At 37.9% G+C, this 19559-nt stretch overlaps 1 protein-coding gene across 7 annotated transcripts in view; it reads left to right on the top strand.

Moving 5' to 3' along the window:
• Window positions 1-19559, top strand: part of LOC127056585 (myotubularin-related protein 8) — a 177859-nt gene that overhangs the window by 32261 nt on the left and 126039 nt on the right. For 3 of the 7 annotated variants that reach the window (XM_050964618.1, XM_050964617.1, XM_050964616.1), the window contains exons 11-13: window positions 2047-2247; window positions 2680-2808; window positions 3797-3923. In XM_050964618.1, the coding sequence (XP_050820575.1) occupies window positions 2047-2247; window positions 2680-2808; window positions 3797-3923 (457 nt within the window). Of the gene's footprint in view, window positions 1-2046; window positions 2248-2679; window positions 2809-3722; window positions 3928-4868; window positions 9167-19559 lie in introns of those variants that run through there. The other 4 variants (XM_050964614.1, XM_050964615.1, XM_050964619.1 and 1 more) reach the window with 3 other exon arrangements.

The following is a 19559-nucleotide window of genomic DNA, read 5'->3' as shown; positions in this document are numbered from 1 at the left end:
AGAGACACTGGAAGAAAAGCCCATTTAGAGATCCACATAACATTACTTTAGAAGGACTTATCCAAAGATGAATTGCAGCCCAGACAAACACATCCTTTGTGGGAAGAACTATTTTCACCTTTTGTTTTTCTAAGACTGGAAACTAAATGTGACTTTCACCAGTATTATAAAGGAAGGACAGCATAAAATGTAAATTACTTTTTGCACACTTTGTCAAGTTCTTAGGAAAGAGTGAAATTTCATCATTGCCTAGGAACAAAGGATGAGATGGTTATTCTGCCTTTCGTAGTGGCTGGTGCATGATGCTTCATGGGAAGGTGAATTTCCCCTTTGTAATTTGGCTAGCTACACAATACTGTAGATGGAATGAAGGAATTCAGGCTGTGATTTTGTCCCCTGTATGTGTTCAGCTTGCTCTCTGTAGCAAGAGACCATGTTGCCATTAGCTTGGAAAAAATAGTATTGAACAATTTGTTTGCCTCAAGCAAACTTGCAAAAGTCACTACTTGTTTCTGTAGATTTGAAGGCAGTGTCCCTTTCCAACCCACTGGCTTTCCTGGCAGTGTGGAATGTTTAGTGCCATAGTAGGAGAATTGCCTGCTTTGCTAAACTGTTGTGATCCCTCCTTTGTTCTGGTCCCTTTGTTTCTGGATATATTAAAAGGAAAAAGAATCCTTCCTTAGCTAGCAAACATTTTGCAAAATGATATGAGGTGTTCTGAGCCTCATCTAAGCTATAATGTTCTTTGGATGATAGTCCATATGGATTCCAGTCTGTGTGCAAATTGGATTATTTTGGCCAGCAATGTCTGTTGAAGCCCCTGCCTGTGCCCTAGATTCTACGCACCCTCCATCCGAGGGCATTAAGTGTGGAACAGGCCCATCCACCCCTCAGTTCTTTCTTATCACCCATAGCAGCAAGATGGAACCCATACAGTATCTACTCTTTCCCTGTGTACTGGTGGTGGTGAAGTTTTTTACATGCCTAGTCACCCATTGGCAAAATATATATTTTAATTAAATTTTGTTAGTATGGAGGGGTGGGGGTGGTGGTAGCTTCATGGCAGAAACTAAATCACCAGTATTTAAGATCGGTCCTTAGTGCGACTCTTTGCCTATTAATGATGGGTTCTCCCAGTGCCTATTCTGCATTGGAGATGGACACCTCAGAGAACAGTGTTCTATTTGACACACTTTCTCCAAATGCGCTCAGAGTAAGAGAAGCCTGTCGGAAGCTGTTCTTCCTTGAGATTGATACAAGATTCCGCAGATACTGAGAGGAGGGCTGTAGCTAGACCTCAGCCATCTGGTTAGTGTGTCGGTCTCTCTCTCTGTTAGTGTCCTGGTGACCCCAGATTGCACCTTGAGCTCCTGGGCCACCTGTACCTAGAGGCCCCTTTGTTTTCCATGACCACTCCAGAGATGAGCCAAGGCACAGATCACCATCCTTGGCACCTAGCAAACTGAGACAAGAGTCATCAGATTCACAATACAGACTCATTTGTCAGGACCCTTCCAGTGTACTGATATCAACCTCCAAGATAGGACATGTGATACCCACTAAATTGGTAGACTGTGCTGCCCTAACTACTAAATGCCTGAGTTATGTGCCCCAGAACCTTCCAACCTCAGTACTGATAACCTCAGTAATACTCTCTATTTCAGTGTCGGCTATCTCTGCACCTAAACCATACATGATATAGAGCAGTGGTTCTCAAACTTTTGTACTGGTGACTCCTTTCACACAACAAGCCCCTGAGTGTGAAACCCCCCCCCTCCCCCAATTAAAGACACTTTTTAATATCTTTAAAACCATTATAAATGCTGGAGGCAAAGCGGGGTTTGGAGTGGAGCCTGACAGCTCGTGACCCCCCACGTAATAACCTTGTGACCCTCTGTTTGATCACCCCTGATCCCCTGATATAGAGTGACTTACTGGGGGCCCTTGAGAGAGAGTAAATATTCAGGTCACATGATTATCAGAGAGTTTCTCTTATTGTTGAATATTATAGGATGCAACCTTGTAGCTTTCTTTCTAACTTTCCAGGTGTGGCCATCTGGATGGTGACCTAAAGGAAGTGTCCCCTGTCTTCACTCAGTTCACTGAATGTGTCTGGCAGCTCATGCAGCAGTTTCCCTGTGCATTTGAATTCAATGAGCGGTTCCTTCTCGAAATCCATGACCACGTCTACTCCTGCCAGTTTGGCAACTTCCTTGGGTCTTGCTATAGGGAACGGGAGGCTCTGAAGTGAGTTGGCAGTTCATGGGGCAAAGGTCTGGAAGTCTCTTCAATATCTTTTAAAATTTAATTGGAAAGATAATCAAGGTTAGGGATAAATTCTCTTAATTCTTGCACGTGCTCTGCAGTGTGAAAGACTTAATCTCATATGTAGAGAAGAATGTATTCCAAAAACTCCATGTTTTAAATAGCAACTCCACAGTAACTTGCAGGTGTCAATTTATTCCCATTCACTTTACTCCATCCATTGTCTAATTTAAATTGTCCGCTACCCAGGGCTTGGACTGGAGTGTGTGTCTGTGTTTGTAGGGCACACTAATTGCACTATAGAAAGGATAAATATCTTCTATGCAGCCCTACTCAAATCCTGAACAGTGCAGCTAGAATTATACTATCACTGTTTGTAACTGTTAGTGATTAGATTTTTTTTGTAATTGACAGGATTTTTGAGAAGACCCATTCGCTGTGGCCTTTCCTGTTACAGAAGAAGCAGGAGTTCAGGAATCCTTTGTATAAAGGATTCACAGTTTACAAGGAGCTTAATCCAAACACTCTACCTTTCAGTTTCCAGTAAGTCACTTATTGGAGGAGGGACACTTTTTTCCCACAGGAGTGGAAGTGATAACTAAAATACCTTGCCATGCGTCCTAGGGTGAATCACTTGACTTCTGCGTGCCTCCATTTCCTCGTCTGTAAAATGAGAATAACCATGCTTTCCAACTAATAAAGCTGTTTGAAATTGACAGGTAACCACTAAATATGTGCAAGTACTATTATTTTAAATATTTGATCTGCAACTAGCCTCCTCCCTGTTACAGGAAAAAATAAGAATAATTTAAAATATATGCAGAGTAGTTTTCCAAATTCCTTGTCACTTCAACTCTTAGAGCTTTCCTTAGAGAGAGTGGATACGTTATTGTTAAAGATAGTGCCTCCTTATAGTTATTTTTTTTAAAAACAGACATATTCTTGTGTTAAAGTGCTGCTGATACAGAGAAGTATGCTGTTGCTGATGAAATTATTATAAAATCGAATAGATTTTTATTATTTATGCTGTCTTTCATCTTTATTTGCCTTGGACACTACTGTGCAACTGAATTGGTCAATTTCACTTCCTGTTTCTCAGTCTCTAGTGCACAGTGCTGTTTCAGTCTATAAATCTCAAAGTGCTAAGTGTTACTGCAGAGTCAAGGTACTTGGGAAATGAGGGTGTCGATGGGAAAAGTTCCAGGCACATACGTTAATTGAAAAGCTCACAGTGCAAATCCACTGCAGAGCAAACTTGGGTCTCCTTATCTGGTACCCTATCCTCTGGACCATGTTGGGCATGGTGAAGAATATATAGATCCTCAGAACTTTTCATTGAACCCTTCTAAAGCTTCATGAAAACTTGTCTATTCATATTAAGTTTTATAAAACCTAGGATTTTAGGTTTCTAAGTAAATGTGGAGCCTGAACTAGTGGAAAATCTGTTCTTTAAACAGGAACAACAATTGCTCCCTGTCACAACTAACAAAGTACAGCAGATCTTTTAATTCCCTTTCCTTCTGTCCTTGAGGTTCTGGTGTGGAATGTATAACCGCTTTGACAAAGGGATGCATCCAAAGCAGTGCGTGTTGGACCATCTCCTCAACTGCATGAGCCAGAAGATGAAGTTGGAGGATAATGCAACTGACCTGGAAAACGTGAGTCCTACATATGGATAATGTCCAAAACTGTATGATGATCTGAGCAAATATGCCTGAGATTAGGGTAGTGGAGCCATATATCTCTAGGTGACTGGTGCAAATCCAGCGCAGGATGGAGTCCCAACACTTGTTTGACTATATCTAGGTAATCTGTTTTTACTTGGCGTTTACAACCCAATTACAGTTGACTCCCTCATATCAGAGGGACCAAAGAGTAAATAGGTCACATTCTCTCCCCGGTAGAGTTGTCACTCCCAAACAGGGTTGAGGTACATGGGAGAAGCTAGCACTGTTGCTGTGTGTGCTGTGCCACCCCTGGAGAACAAAGCACTTAAATCTCTAGTATAATTAATCCATCTCCTTTCACCAGTAACAAAAGAAAATTTTGCTAAATGTAGAAGTGTTTTCTTCAATTTGACCTGTTTTACAGAGAAAAATGAGGATGCAAATTCACAGAGCAGCAAAAATAGTGTAGATCCACTTTTTAAGATCTGTAGCTTTCTACATAGATATCTCTGTTCTGTGCAGCCTGCAGAAAAGAGCAATGTGGCTTTTAATTGCTACCAAAATTCTGTGCTTATGATTTCCTTTCTGTGCACACGACTAGACACTTAAAATGGACTAGTGACAAGGTGTTTTGAGTTCTTTGCTAGATTAGTATGAACGCTGAAAATTGTAGATCTGCTACCTGAAACACATTTTTGTTTTTAGAAAAGCCATTTTCCTGATACTCTTATAAATGCTATGTTGCATACAGATTATGCATAAAATATTATAGTGCTTATTGCAAAAGAGGCATTGACCTGGGAGATGCAGTGCTCAGGAACTGGTGGATGAGAGAGCATTTTCAAGACTATTAACATTTGTTTAACATAAGGCCCTGGTATCAGGGTATCTCATCTTTTGTTAATCTTTTTCTCTGATTCCTTTCTGCTGGTATAGAAGCTGCCCTTCCTAGATGATCCCCTGCCAAATGAAGTTTGCTCCTTATCTAAAATTGTAAATGCCTCAGTTGAGTCTTCGAAAACCCCGATGCTGAACACTCCCCAGGATTATGAAAGTGAACCACCTGCTCTGTTGACCAATGGTGCCATAGTGGAGGAAGTGGACATCATGCCTGATCAGGACCGAAAGAACAAAGAGAACTTTGCTAATCATCATGACCTTCCTGACCTTAACAGCACAATGGAAGTTATAGAATCAGATGCTAAAAAAGAAAAGCCGCAGCACCAGTGACTAGCGGTTATAGTGTACTCTGTGTGAGCCATTCAAATGTGGCAGTAAGGTATGCAAAATCTGTGCCCTGTGAGAGCATAGCTGCCTCGACCATGTACAGCCAAGTGTTAGTGTGTGTGTGGAGGGGCTGTTCTTTGTGAGGTGTGTGAACAATCTAGAGAAGGGATTTTACCTTTAGTTTGGATTGCATCACCACAGATTAAAAGATGAATGTGCATGCAGAGCTTCCTAGAAGGCTACCTGGACTGAGAGTATAAACCTCATTTTCCATTGAAAATGGGTCTCTCCTACCAGGTGTTAAAGATGACTTCCATTATTGGGTTTTCAGAGTATAAAGATGCTTTTGGTCACTTTGCTATGGAGGGTTAAAAGCCACAGAGTATTTATAACTGGGGTAGGAGAGATGCGATTTTGTGTTTTGGCAATGAAAGGATGTAAATGCCATTTTAGTTCACCTTAAAATGTGGATATGCTGAAAAGGCTTTTCTTAGCTGTTTAATGATGCTCTGCATGGAATCCTACACTGTAGCAGAGGCTGATTAATTACTTTCATTTCCTATGCACATTTGTTAGGAACTGTGCCTTTTTTTATTGAGACTATCTTAATGTCCAACCATGGCAATGTAATTTTTATTATTGTAATATGCAGCTGTAGTACGTGAATCTTTTGTGGTCACTGTTTTTAAAACTCTGTTTTGCATATGTCACTGCTGCCAACTTCCCAATGATCTCAGGTGGTCACCTGAGTCACTAGCTTTTCTTTACTCCAACATGTCTAAGAATATCCTATCCTTATTTGATTTTATGTTCTTGAGTCACACACAAACCTACTGTAGTAGTTGCATTTGACAGTGGTGAAGTTTTCCCTAAAATCCTGCGAGTTACAAACCAATAAGGAGGGAAATGTTTAAATTTACCCCAGAACTTTTCTTGTTTTATCCTGCCAGTGTGGGTCTTGCAACAAGGGGATAACTTTTTTTGTTCTGACTAGAAATGTGCTTTCTCTCAAACCTAGCAACAAGGCAGAAACAACAAATGCAATGTATTTCTGTTAAAAACGAAGGCTAAAAATGATTTCCTTATAGCACATCCTAAGTGCCAACTGAGAATGTTATTGCTGATCTTAAAACATTAATGCAAACTCTGCTGACTTTGCATTCCATTTCCAGTGAAGATATTCAAGCTCATTTTCCCCCCTCTTTTAAAACAAAACAAAAATGTTCCATTAATTTCAGTAACAATTGCAGGTGCTCAACATCTCTCATTATCAGGACCATTATACACAAAATACCACGTAGCAGCTCCTGTTCTGGTAAAGCCAAAGAGGGATGATCCTACTACTTATAGTCTCTATTCTTATTGGCATACCTTTCAGTAATTTGCATTCAGATAGGCAACTTTTTAAAAATATTTTTGCTTTAGACCATGATAATAAGCAGCACCTCTCATGACAGTGGGCTTTTTGATTTTGTTAAAAAGGTGTAAAACATTACTGGGGATTGTCATCTTGTTTGGAGAAGGTGGGGAGGGAGTGGAGGAAAGGAAAGGAAATCTCCATGGGCTATAATTCTGGCTGAGTCATGGACTCACTGTGGTGTTCTCCAAGTATTTGACGTCCTTAAATCTCAGTAAATTCAGCTGGAGAAATTGGGTGAAAACACACAAACAAAAAACCCAACAAGAAGAAGAAATGGGTGTTCCATCATTACTGAACTTTTCTGGGGAAATATATTACAAAAAGGAAAATATCTCTGAGGTTTCTAAATATTTCTGCTTCCTCTGGTTCATGTTTTACAGTTTGTACTAGAGACTATCTGGTCTTAAAACCCAGTTTTAGATTGTTGGAAACCTAATTCAAATAGGAATGTTTTAAAAAATATGAAATGCAGCAGCCCTTGTTGTAGAGCATACAACCTTGAATGTGAAACTGACTACAGGCTGTTTTTAGTGTTCAAACTGATCAATGTGTGGAGACTGGGGGAGAAAAATTATGTAAATAGTAAAAAGGAAACTAGCTTTGGTTTTACGCTGACTGTATTACTCTCAGTATCTCATTTGCAGTTTGGGCAGGAAAATATCCTGTTATGAGTTGGATCACAATATATGTAATACAAAAAGATGAATGGCAGAGAATGTATAGTGCCTAAAATGGTAATGAGTACAAACCTTTTCACATCTTTTTTTTCTTCATTAGTGGATTTTTCAGTTTTTAAAGCAAGCTGTTTTTAGTCTGATTTAAAAATAAAAATCTTTGTTTTCAGGATAAGAGGGAGATAATTGCATAGCATCTAAATGGCTTAAACACTGTAATAAGCACATCAAATACGGAACTCTGATGGTGAAAAGATCTGTTAGGGACAAAAAAAGCCACTCTTTTACACATGTTAAGTTATGGTATACACCAGAAATATTGCATCATTTAAATGATTATGCATTGAATATCTTGGTATTAGTTTAACACTTCTAAATGCATTATTTCTGTGACCATGATTCCCACATCTCAAGAGAAGAAAATCCACTCTTCAATCCTTCTGCTTTAAAGAGAAAAGGGCTCTGCCCAACTCCTAAAATCAAAACTAACCTGTATGCTAACCTCTTCTCTTTCATGCTTGCCATGCTAACATAGTTGTCTCATGTTAAAAGGAGACATCTTTAATCTTAGTCTGTTGGTCCAGAATTCTAAGTGTACGCGTGACTCAAATGCTGCTTTAGATTCCATGGAAAACTGTATTTTAATAGGAACTTCTTTTCCCTCTGCCTCTCCACAACAAGTTTCCATAAGAAATGAATTTCACACTGGCACTTTTTGCTGGTTGAGCCCTTCTCAAAAGGACCAATAGGTGTAGCTGGTTTTCCTTTCTGGACAGGAGCAGAGGTGTATCAAACCCTACATAGGACTTCCTGAAACTGAGAACTTTTAAATTGCAAATGAGGCCAGTAGAGGTACTTTTCAGGACCAATTATTTTAAACTTCAACACTCTTCTATGGGGTCTTTAATGAAAATTAAATGCTGTATGTACTAAAACAATTTCCACTGACTACTGTTGGATTTAACCATACCATTAATCTTTGTACAAAAGCATTTTGCAAAATGTTTTTATAAAGTCTTCGTACAGTACATTGTTCTAGATATTATACATAAAGGTCACAATGTATCTTTTAAAAAAAATCTATGGGTGGTTTAGAAAACAATCTGACATTTTGACATCTCTGCAAATCCCTTGTATCCTTGGCTTGACTATCAGTATGTGCATGCAGCTCTGGTAGGATTACTCTACATACTGATAGTGATCTTGGCATTTGATCTTGTTTTTTTATTTCAGTAACAAAACTGTGCATGGCTGTAAATCTTCAAAATATAAAACTCAACTAAAAAGGGCAACTGTTTACAACAAAGTTCATCTTGTTAAGATGTATATTTGTACAATTAGAGTGTGTATCAGAAATCATTTGTAATATAGTGCTAATCAGAGTGCTGTAAAGTAATAGTCATGGGAACATTTCCATAGTTTCTTGGGATACCATAAAATTGTTGGACTATCTGCAGACCAGCTAGTTAAAAACTTTTCATTCAAGAGGAAGACTTTCTGTTTCAGAAATAAAAGGCAGTTTAAAGCACTGCAGCATGTCCTCTGGACTCCTATCGACTAGCACTGGCTTCCTACTGTGGCTTTCAAAATGGTTGTAGAAGCCTATGTTCTGTTTATAACATCCTGCCTGCTGATAAAATGTTGAGTGATTTGATTATATGGCCACTGCTAGTGTAACAGGAAATCCTAAAAACTGTTACTAAGCAGTTGCCTTAAACAAATCTTACAGGAGAGAAACTACTGTAATTTATCCAGAGTCAATAACATACAGGCCACTGAGTCAAGACTACTTTTATCTGGAGCTGTAAATGGAACAGTGTTACATGCCTCTTTCCATTCTGACTTGTGTAACTGGAAAATACGCTATTTAGTGTGGGTGGTTTCTTGTTTGTATAAATGTTTTCTCTACTGGAGGTTTTTTGTGTTTTGAATTAGAAATTCTAATTGTTGCACATCTGTATATAGTCTCTCCCTTCACATGCTACAAATGGATAGTGTTACAATGTGTGTGGGTATCTGGTTGTAAAATGTATTATTCTTAGGGAAGCTGTTGATACTCTAACGTGTTTTAGAGGTTGAGATGGAAGAGGTGCAATATGGCTTTATTTTTTTTTCAAATTCTTCAGAATACTTTAATGAGCTTCATAATGCTGGAATCTTTTATATGCTTTGTTTTGCAATTGTTCTCTACAGTGCAAGTAGAAGTAGTGTGGTGCTCTCTTCACTGCTTGGCAGAAAAAAGGAATGTTTAGTTGGGTCACAGCTGCCGTAAGTTCTAGTTGGCCCTTTTTAGAGTAAACCCTTTCCCATGGCTTTGTCTAGCTGCAGTGTATTTCTGCTGTTAGGGAATTCCATCCATAAAATTCATAGGAAAAAACACTCTTCTAGTGGGAAGAGGGTGAATATGAGTGCTTGCTGGTTTTGCTCTCCAGTCCGCCTGACTAGGGAAGGAGACTGCTAGTAATAGCTGGACATTTTTGGTTTTTTGTTTGTTTTTAATTTGTATAGGTCCAATTCCACAAAGTGTAGAGTGCCTCCTGAATTACTTTCAAGGCCTAATGAAATCCACAGGGAGCTGAGCGAGTTTGGCACATTGTAGGATCATGACCTATACAATTTGCCTTTTTGCATTTGAACTGATTCTCAGTCACAGATAGAGATTCGCTTTGGACCCAGTCCTCTGAAGTGCATAGTACTTCCAGTTCCCGCTGAGGTCAGTGAGCTTTGGGCATTGTGCACCTTGCAGGATTAGACCCCATTCCGGCACAATTGGTCTTCCATTCAAGTTTTAGAGCTGGTGAGTTATGCAATAAATACATAAATTAAAAATATAGTTCTTTATATTATTCAATAAGAAATTATAGTGGGGCTGGAAGCAAAAAAATGTTTTTTTCCATTTTTAATCTCTTCTCTCCCCTCCACCCTCAATTTTAATGAGTGACCAGATTCTTTATGTGGAAATAACTAATGCAAATTGTGAATCTGAAGTCGATCCTTTTTTACGCTCTGTTCCCATCACATGCAGGCACATGCTCTGTGTGGGTTCTATGGGGGAAGCCCTTTCCGAATATAGTAGTTTTGTTTTAATTAAGATACTTTATACATCACTTAATTAACACAAGAGTAGTAATAAGCTCGATAGTATTCATCACCGTACAAATTTTGACAGGTTTCCACACCTCTTTTAGGGCTCATGTCCCGCCTTCCCACCCTCCATTTCCGTTGGCGCCAAAGTGTGGCGTTGTCGGCCATTTCGAAAAAATGTGTGTGTGTATGTTTGACTAGGGGAAGTGTTGTGTATGTTTGTGCTTGGTGACATGAAGAGAAAAAAGTTGAAAAGAGTTGTTTTTAAAGGGTTAGTTAGTTTGAAAGAAGAGAGATTTTTAGTGAGTTTGAGTAAGGAGAGATGATGGTAAAGGCTTAGTTTGGTAGGCAAGTAAAGAATAGAAATTTTTGAGATAAATGTAAAAGGTGTATTAAATATCAGAGTGGGTTAAGACAAAAGTTAAATAATATTGAAAACTAGGTTTATAAAGGGAATTTACTAGGGCAAAACCTGTTTGGTAAGCACAGGATAAAAAAGCATTGAAACTATTCAATACCAATGTAGGTTAAGAAGAAAGCATTTAAAAACATTAAAAACTAGGTTTAAAAATGGAATTTACTACGGCGGAGCCTGTTTGGTAAGCACAGGGGAAAAAAGTGAATAAAAAAGCATTGAAACTATTCAATACCAGTGTAGATGAAAAAAAAAGAAGAGCCCCCTTTGCAACGGGCAAAGATAGACAGCACATGATGGAATCAAAAAAAAGAGAGAGAGAAAACAACATTGGCGCCAAAGTGTGGCGCCGACGGCCATTTTGAAAAAGTGTGTGTGTTTGACTAGGGGAGGTGTTGTGTGTGTATGTGCTTGTGTACATGGAGAGAAAAAGGTTGAAAGAAGAGTGTAAAGGGAAAAAAGAAAGTTTGAGTAAGGTTTAGAGGAAAAAAAGGAAATTTGAAAGAAGAGAGGTAAGTTATTGAAGAAAAGAGGCTGGTTATGAAAGAATAGAAAGACAGAACTTGTTAAAAAAAGGAAATATTTGTTTTTGAAGGGCTAGTTTATGAAAAAAGTTAAATAATATTGACAACTAGGTTGAAAAAGGGAAAGGCAAAACGTGTTTGGCAGGCCCAGGGTAAAAAAGTGAATAAAAAGGCATTGAAACAATTGAATACCAATATAGGTTAAGCAAAAAGCATTACAAACATTAAAAACTAGGTTTAAAAGGGGAAATTTACTAAGGCCAAACCTGTTTAGTAAGCACATGGCCAAAAACTATAAAGGGGTACTAAGAAAAAAGCATTTAAAATGATTAAAAACTAGGTTTAAAAAGGGAATTGACTGAGGCAAAGCCTGTTTGGTAAGCACAGGGTAAAAAAGTGAGTAAAAAAGCATTGAAACTATTCAATACCAGTGTAGGTTAAGAAAAAAAGAGAGGTTAAAAAAAAGAACAGGACAAGAAAAAAAAAGAGCAAAGAGCAAAAATAGAGAGCACATGGTGGAATCTGAATGACACAGAGAGAGAAGCAGGCAGAGCCTGTTTAGTAAGCACAGGGTAAAACAGTGAATAGAAAAGCATTCAGAATCAGGGTAGGTTAAAAGAAAGAACAAGACAAGAAAAGGGAAAAAAGAGCCCCTTTTGCAAAGGGCAAAGATAGCACATGGTTGAGAGAGAGAGAGAGAATTCTCACCTTTTACTTTTCTGTAGAATGAGGCAACTTTTCTGGTTCAGACCCTCTCAGACTTGTTATCACCGCCTTTGGATCGGCCCAATCAGAGGTGGTTTTACAGCAGCGTCATAGAATTCATTTTCCGGAACCAATCCTAGAGTTCCAAGATTTTAAACAAGAGCCAACTCCCTCCTTTCCCCCCCTCCCCTCCCTTTTAGCTGTTTTATTCTTATCTAAAGAAACAGACCCCCCAGCATTTTCCCGCCATGTAGCCCTTTTACAGAAGGGTTTTTATAAAAGTTAAATCCATAAGCTTTTAGTAACACACCATTTTTTAAAGTTTTCCCCTAGGTTTTAAACTAACAGGGTTTGTTTCTTTTTTTTAGTAAAAACAATGTGAAGCTGCAGCAAAGCTCCTGTTAGCAAAGCAGCCTCTGTGAATCAGTGGATCACAGAGAAGGACTTTGCTTTTTAACAAACACAGGCTAAAGTTACATTAAGTTTTGCAAAGGGATAATGGCTTAAAAAGACAAATCTAAGACACATCCCTTTTATATTTCTGTTGTAATAAAAAAAAAACGAACAGGCAGAAGCACCCCAGGTTTTTAGTAACAGACAATTTATAAACCCCTTATTTTGTAAACCACTGAATTAGAGAGAAGACGATTGCTTCTTTCCCCACTTTTTAACAAACAGAAGTGAAAGTCTTGTAAAGGTATAAACACTTGAAAAGACATATCTAAATGAAGACACCTTTTTTTTTATTTAACCCCCTTGGTATAAGTGTTTCAATGAAAGAGTGGGCAGAGGGATTTTTATAAAAAAAGTTAAAACCATAAGCTTTTAGTAACAAACAATTTTTAAAAGTTTTCCCCTAGGTTTTCAACTAACAGGTTATTTTTTAGTAAAAACAATGTGAAACTGCAGCAAAGCGCCTGTTAGCAAAGCAGCCTCTGTTGAGTCAATGGATCAGAGATAAGAAGGCTGCTTCTTTCCCAAACTTTTTAACAAACACAAGTTACAATTATATTAAGTTTTGCAAAGGGATAATGACTCGAAAAGACAAACCTAAGACACAACCCTTTTGTATGTGTTGTAATAAAAAAGGAGCAGGCAGAAGCATCCTAGGCTTAAAACCCCAGGTTTTTAGTAACAGACGGTTTATATTCCCCTTATTTTGTAAACCACTGGATTAGAGAGAAGAAGATTGTTGTTAAATGGGGGAAGAAGCAATCTTCTTCTCTCTACTCCAGTGGTTTACAAAATAAGGGGAATATAAACCGTCTGTTACTAAAAACCTGGGGTTTTAAGCCTAGGATGCTTCTGCCTGCTCCTTTTTTATTACAACACATACAAAAGGGTTGTGTCTTAGGTTTGTCTTTTCGAGTCATTATCCCTTTGCAAAACTTAATGTAACTGTAACTTGTGTTTGTTAAAAAGTTTGGGAAAGAAGCAGTCGCCTTATCTCTGATCCACTGACTCAACAGAGGCTGCTTTGCTAACAGGCACATTGCTGCAGTTTCACATTGTTTTTACTAAAAAATAACCTGTTAGTTGAAAACCTAGGGGAAAACTTTTAAAAATTGTTTGTTACTAAAAGCTTATGGTTTTATCTTTTTTTATAAAAATCCCTCTGCCCACTCTTTCATTGAAACACTTATGCCAAGGGGGTTAAATAAAAAGGTGTCTTCATTTAGATATGTCTTTTCAAGTGTTTATACCTTTACCAGACTTTCACTTCTGTTTGTTAAAAAGTGGGGAAAGAAGCAATCGTCTTCTCTCTAATTCAGTGGTTTACAAAATAAGGGGTTTATAAATTGTCTGTTACTAAAAACCTGGGGTGCTTCTGCCTGTTCGTTTTTTTTTTATTACAACAGAAATATAAAAGGGATGTGTCTTAGATTTGTCTTTTTAAGCCATTATCCCTTTGCAAAACTTAATGTAACTTTAGCCTGTGTTTGTTTAAAAAGGAGGTAAAAAAGCAAAGTCCTTCTCTGTGATCCACTGATTCACAGAGGCTGCTTTGCTAACAGGAGCTTTGCTGCAGCTTCACATTGTTTTTACTAAAAAAAAAGAAACAAACCCTGTTAGTTTAAAACCTAGGGGAAAACTTTAAAAAATGGTGTGTTACTAAAAGCTTATGGATTTAACTTTTATAAAAACCCTTCTGTAAAAGGGCTACATGGCGGGAAAATGCTGGGGGGTCTGTTTCTTTAGATAAGAATAAAACAGCTAAAAGGGAGGGGAGGGGGGGAAAGGAGGGAGTTGGCTCTTGTTTAAAATCTTGGAACTCTAGGATTGGTTCCGGAAAATGAATTCTATGACGCTGCTGTAAAACCACCTCTGATTGGGCCGATCCAAAGGCGGTGATAACAAGTCTGAGAGGGTCTGAACCAGAAAAGTTGCCTCATTCTACAGAAAGAAGTAAAAGGTGAGAATTCTCTCTCTCTCTCTGACTCAACCATGTGCTATCTTTGCCCTTTGCAAAAGGGGCTCTCTTTTTTCCCTTTTCTTGTCTTGTTCTTTCTTTTAACCTACCCTGATTCTGAATGCTTTTCTATTTACTGTTTTACCCTGTGCTTACTAAACAGGCTCTGTCTGCTTCTCTCTCTGTGTCATTCAGATTCCACCATGTGCTCTCTATTTTTGCTCTTTGCTCTTTTTTTTTCTTGTCCTGTTCTTTTTTTTTAACCTCTCTTTTTTTCTTAACCTACACTGGTATTGAATAGTTTCAATGCTTTTTTACTCACTTTTTTACCCTGTGCTTACCAAACAGGCTTTGCCTCAGTCAATTCCCTTTTTAAACCTAGTTTTTAATCATTTTAAATGCTTTTTTCTTAGTACCCCTTTATAGTTTTTGGCCATGTGCTTACTAAACAGGTTTGGCCTTAGTAAATTTCCCCTTTTAAACCTAGTTTTTAATGTTTGTAATGCTTTTTGCTTAACCTATATTGGTATTCAATTGTTTCAATGCCTTTTTATTCACTTTTTTACCCTGGGCCTGCCAAACACGTTTTGCCTTTCCCTTTTTCAACCTAGTTGTCAATATTATTTAACTTTTTTCATAAACTAGCCCTTCAAAAACAAATATTTCCTTTTTTAAAAAGTTCTGTCTTTCTATTCTTTCATAACCAGCCTCTTTTCTTCAATAACTTACCTCTCTTCTTTCAAATTTCCCTTTTTTCCTCTAAACCTTACTCAAACTTTCTTTTTTCTCTTTACACTCTTCTTTCAACCTTTTTCTCTCCATGTACACAAGCACATACACACACAACACCTCCCCTAGTCAAACACACACACACACTTTTTCAAAATGGCCATCGCCGCCACACTTTGGCGCCAGTGTTGTTTTCTCTCTCTCTTTTTTTTGATTCCATCATGTGCTGTTTATCTTTGCCCGTTGCAAAGGGGGTTCTTCTCTTTTTTTTTTCATCTACACTGGTATTGAATAGTTTCAATGCTTTTTTATCCTGTGCTTACCAAACAGGTTTTGCCCTAGTAAATTCCCTTTATAAACCTAGTTTTCAATATTATTTAACTTTTGTCTTAACCCACTCTGATATTTAATACACCTTTTACATTTATCTCAAAAATTTCTATTCTTTACTTGCCTACCAAACTAAGCCTTTACCATCATCTCTCCTTACTCAAACTCACTAAAAATCTCTCTTCTTTCAAACTAACTAACCCTTTAAAAACAAAAATCTTTCTATTCTTTCATAACCAGCCTCTTTTCTTCAATAACTTACCTCTCTTCTTTCAAATTTCCTTTTTTTCTCTAAACCTTACTCACTCTTTTCCTCTTTACACTCTTCTTTCAACCTTTTTCTCTTCATGTCACCAGGCACAAACATACACAACACTTCCCCTAGTCAAACACATACACATACACACACACACACATTTGTTCAAAATGGCTGATGGCGCCACACTTTGGCACCAACGGAAATGGAGGGTAGGAAGGCGGGACATAAGCCCTAAAAGGGGCGCAGAAACCTGTCAAAATTTGTATGGTGATGAATACTATCGAGCTTATTACTACTCACAAAAAATTCTCACAAGATGCAGTGTTAAAACCCTTGTTTTCCTAAATATCTGTAGCATTAATGGTACTCGGCTCAGTGCCAATTGCAGTCAATGTGAATTGTTAAGTTCAGTATTACAACCACACGTGCTGCTGCATCCGTTGGTGTCTTCAAACTGTAAAAGCAATGCAGAAAGACTAGGTTAAAATGTTTGGCCTTTCTTTTCTCATAACATTCATTCATATGTATATATGTATTACTGTAGTAGTGTACTAATGGTGTACTTTGTAGCACTGGATCTTGTCGTCTGTAAACAGAGCACAAGTAGTACTTTTTTCTTATACTAGCCATGATTTGGTCTTTGTAGGAACTTCTCTCAAATTCTGTGTTGTACTCAGCTCAAAACTTTAAATGTTTTTGCTATTTCTGTAAGTCTGTTGGTACTTTGTCTTTAATGTACTTCTTGAGAGACAGTTGTATAAAGATGTTTGTGATTAAAGCTCATGTGCTGTTTTCCTTGAAGCTGCATATGTGTAATCAGTTTAGTTGATTCACTGCTGAAAACTTTTTGTACTATGTCTACAGAAGCACTGTGTTCTTTTCTCAAAATGAATTTGGTTGGCTCAAGACACTTCATTTGTATTACAATTTTATTTTTATTTCCTACAAAAATAAAATTAAAGTCTTTTTTTGCATTTTTAAGGTAAAGAGGTTTGTGAAATGTTTCTCTCTTCAGTCAGTTTTTTTAGCTTGTGAATTTCTACTGTGGGTTAAAATTTAAAATATTAAAATGACAAATCAATGACGACTACAAGAAATCACAAAAAGTTATGTTAACTAGAGTGTTTTTTTCCCTCCCTACCCCCCATCCTCGCTCATGCTGACAAGTACCTTACTCCACAAGCGGTCCCATTGGTTTCAGTGGCACTTACTTGCAGAATAAGGTACTACTCAATGTCAATAGAGGTCTCTGGTCTGTGGTGAATGATACGAATGAAGCACCATTAACCATCACAATACATGCTGTCCATATTTTCATGCTATCCCAGAGTGATGTTCAGCTTTCCTCTCTCTATATATTAGAAGGAAACACAATGATTTCTTTTCCTTCATCAAAAACAACCTTCCTTTGACACAAATGACTTCATAGAAAATGGCATTTGGATGACTTTCAGCAAATTTTTAGTAGCAGCTCTCTAAACTCTGGTCTTGTCCCATCCTGGCAGCTCATTTCCCTAGATCTCATTGTAAAACAGGCTTCTGTAAGAAATGTCATATTTCTGTTGAAAGCACTCAAGGCTTCGTCCTGCAGCAATTGGAGTCAGCATTCTCAGTTCCACAGGGCCTGTATCTCTGAACAGCAGTTACTCTGTCAGTTGCAGTGTGTTGCCCTAGTGGCCACTGTTCAGTGGTAGCTGAAGTGGTTTAGTTGGATAGATTTGGACATCAATTTGGGTATAACATTTGGAATCCTTCTGGTGGAGGTGCTATTTAAAGATAATTATATTGACTCCTTTTTAAATCTCAAATCCAGTATGGGCTCTAGGGCTTTTTCCGTCCTAAGTGTCCAGCCCACAATTTTTGCCTTGCTGTCCTAGGTAAGAATCCTGTATAATAGCCAGTGCCTCTTAGATTCTCTCCACAGTTGGGTAAGCTTCTGTAGCTTTCTGCAGATACCAGCTTTCCTTCCATCCCTACTGCGTTGTCTGCAGATTCACACTTCTTAACCTGCTGTTTTTCCTTATCAAATGGTTACTGTTTTCTTTCTGAAAAGAGATTTCTGAACGTAGGTTTTCTGAAACTGAAGATGCATTTAAATCTTAGAAACTGCTGCTTTGGATGAAGCTAACGATGCTGCTTTAATTGAACAGCCCTTCTTAAATTCCAAGAATCTTAGAAATAAGTACAAAAGCCTTAAGTCAGTTAGTCCACTTTCTTTCATACACATACATTCTGCAGGGGCAGTGCAGGACTGTTCTCTGTAGAACTTCCTCCAGAGTTTTGTCCACTATAATTTTAAATTGCTTGAGCAATTAAACTTCCACAAGGTCATAAATAAAATCACACCAGCATGGAAACTTTATTGCAGGCATGTTAAAATTTGTTAATTTGTGGCAAGTTTTAGTTGAACATACCTTGTGGTAACAAGCAATGGGCATGGTTAAGAAACAGCAAAGTTTGTGTATTGTGGGATCCTACTTAAAGATAATTTTTTCTTTAAGTAGAAGACTGGAACCTTAGAATAATGCAGGCCTCTAACATTTTTTTCTTTGTTTATAAAACTTGCCCTTCAAAAAGTGGATTTTGTCTTGCATGCTATTTAAAAATCTACCCCCTTTGGAATTTTTCCGATTTTATTTATATGACCATTTTCAAATAGTTTATTCAACTTTAGCAGAAATGGATGCAAATGAAATGAGGCGGAACATTCAGTTAACTTGCTCATCAAAAAATCTTGACAAATGTTACATTAGTGAGTACAATTGTGGCCCCCTGCATTTATGTGGAAAACAGGATCAGAATCAGAGAAAGCTAAAACAACATATCACGTAAGTCCAGATTTTTAAAGGTAGTTACAGCACCTATTGATTGAGGAGCCTAACCCCCATTTTCAAAAGGGATTTTAGTACTTAGCCTAAATCCCAATGAGTGTGCAAACATATAAATACCTTTTTAAAATCTGGTCTGTAGCCCTGATTTAATGTTTTTCAGCTATAGAGCTCAAAGCACCTTACAAAGATAAAATCACCTATCCCCATTTTACAGATGGGAAAACTGAGGCACAGATATGAAATGATTTGCTCAAGGATATACAGCAGGTCATCAGAAGAGCTAGGGACAGAACTCTAGCCACTAACTAGATCATGATACCTCAGAAAAACACAAGTATGAATGTGAATTGCCTCAACACAGTCTTGCCACCCCAATCAAAGACACTGGCTAAAGAAAAATGTCAAAGGTAGATGATTCTCAGAAATGTGCCCAAGGTCACTTTGTGTTAACCAGCCCTTGATCAGTGGTATCAACTGCTGTATGGAAAGTGCAAATTCAATTTCTGTATCCTAAGGCAAAAATGTTCCTGGCAAGTGGGAGTTCTAAATCCTCACAGGCTTCTAAGATTTTTCTCATTTTAGTAATCTTAAATATTCCTGACACTGTCAATGAAATTCTTCATTTGCCTGTGTTAGGTTCTTCTTATGATTTGTTGAACTGAATTGAGTCTACAAGGCTGTAATTTACATGTCAGGGAAGCTTATTCTCTATTTGACAACTCCTTTGGTCTGGGTGATTTCTAATTTCTTTCACGACTGACTGTGACCACCTCCTTAAACTTTGAGGAGGCAGATACCATGTTTAGGCCTGGTCCACACTACAGCGTTAAATCGATTTAACGTTGTACCCGTCCACATTACAAGGCACTTTAAATCGATTTTAAGGGCTCTTAAAATCGATTTCTGTACTCCTCCCCAACGAGAGGCGTAACCCTAAAATTGATATTACTATATCGATTTAGAGTTAGTGTGGACAGAAATCGAAGTTATTGGTCTCATTCTTTTACTGAGCTACCCAG

Source organism: Gopherus flavomarginatus, chromosome 8 (assembly GCF_025201925.1).
Source record: "Gopherus flavomarginatus isolate rGopFla2 chromosome 8, rGopFla2.mat.asm, whole genome shotgun sequence".
In the NCBI taxonomy this organism is placed as follows: domain Eukaryota; kingdom Metazoa; phylum Chordata; order Testudines; family Testudinidae; genus Gopherus; species Gopherus flavomarginatus.
Note: the sequence above shows the minus strand (reverse complement) of the source record. Positions and strands in the feature narration are given on the sequence as shown.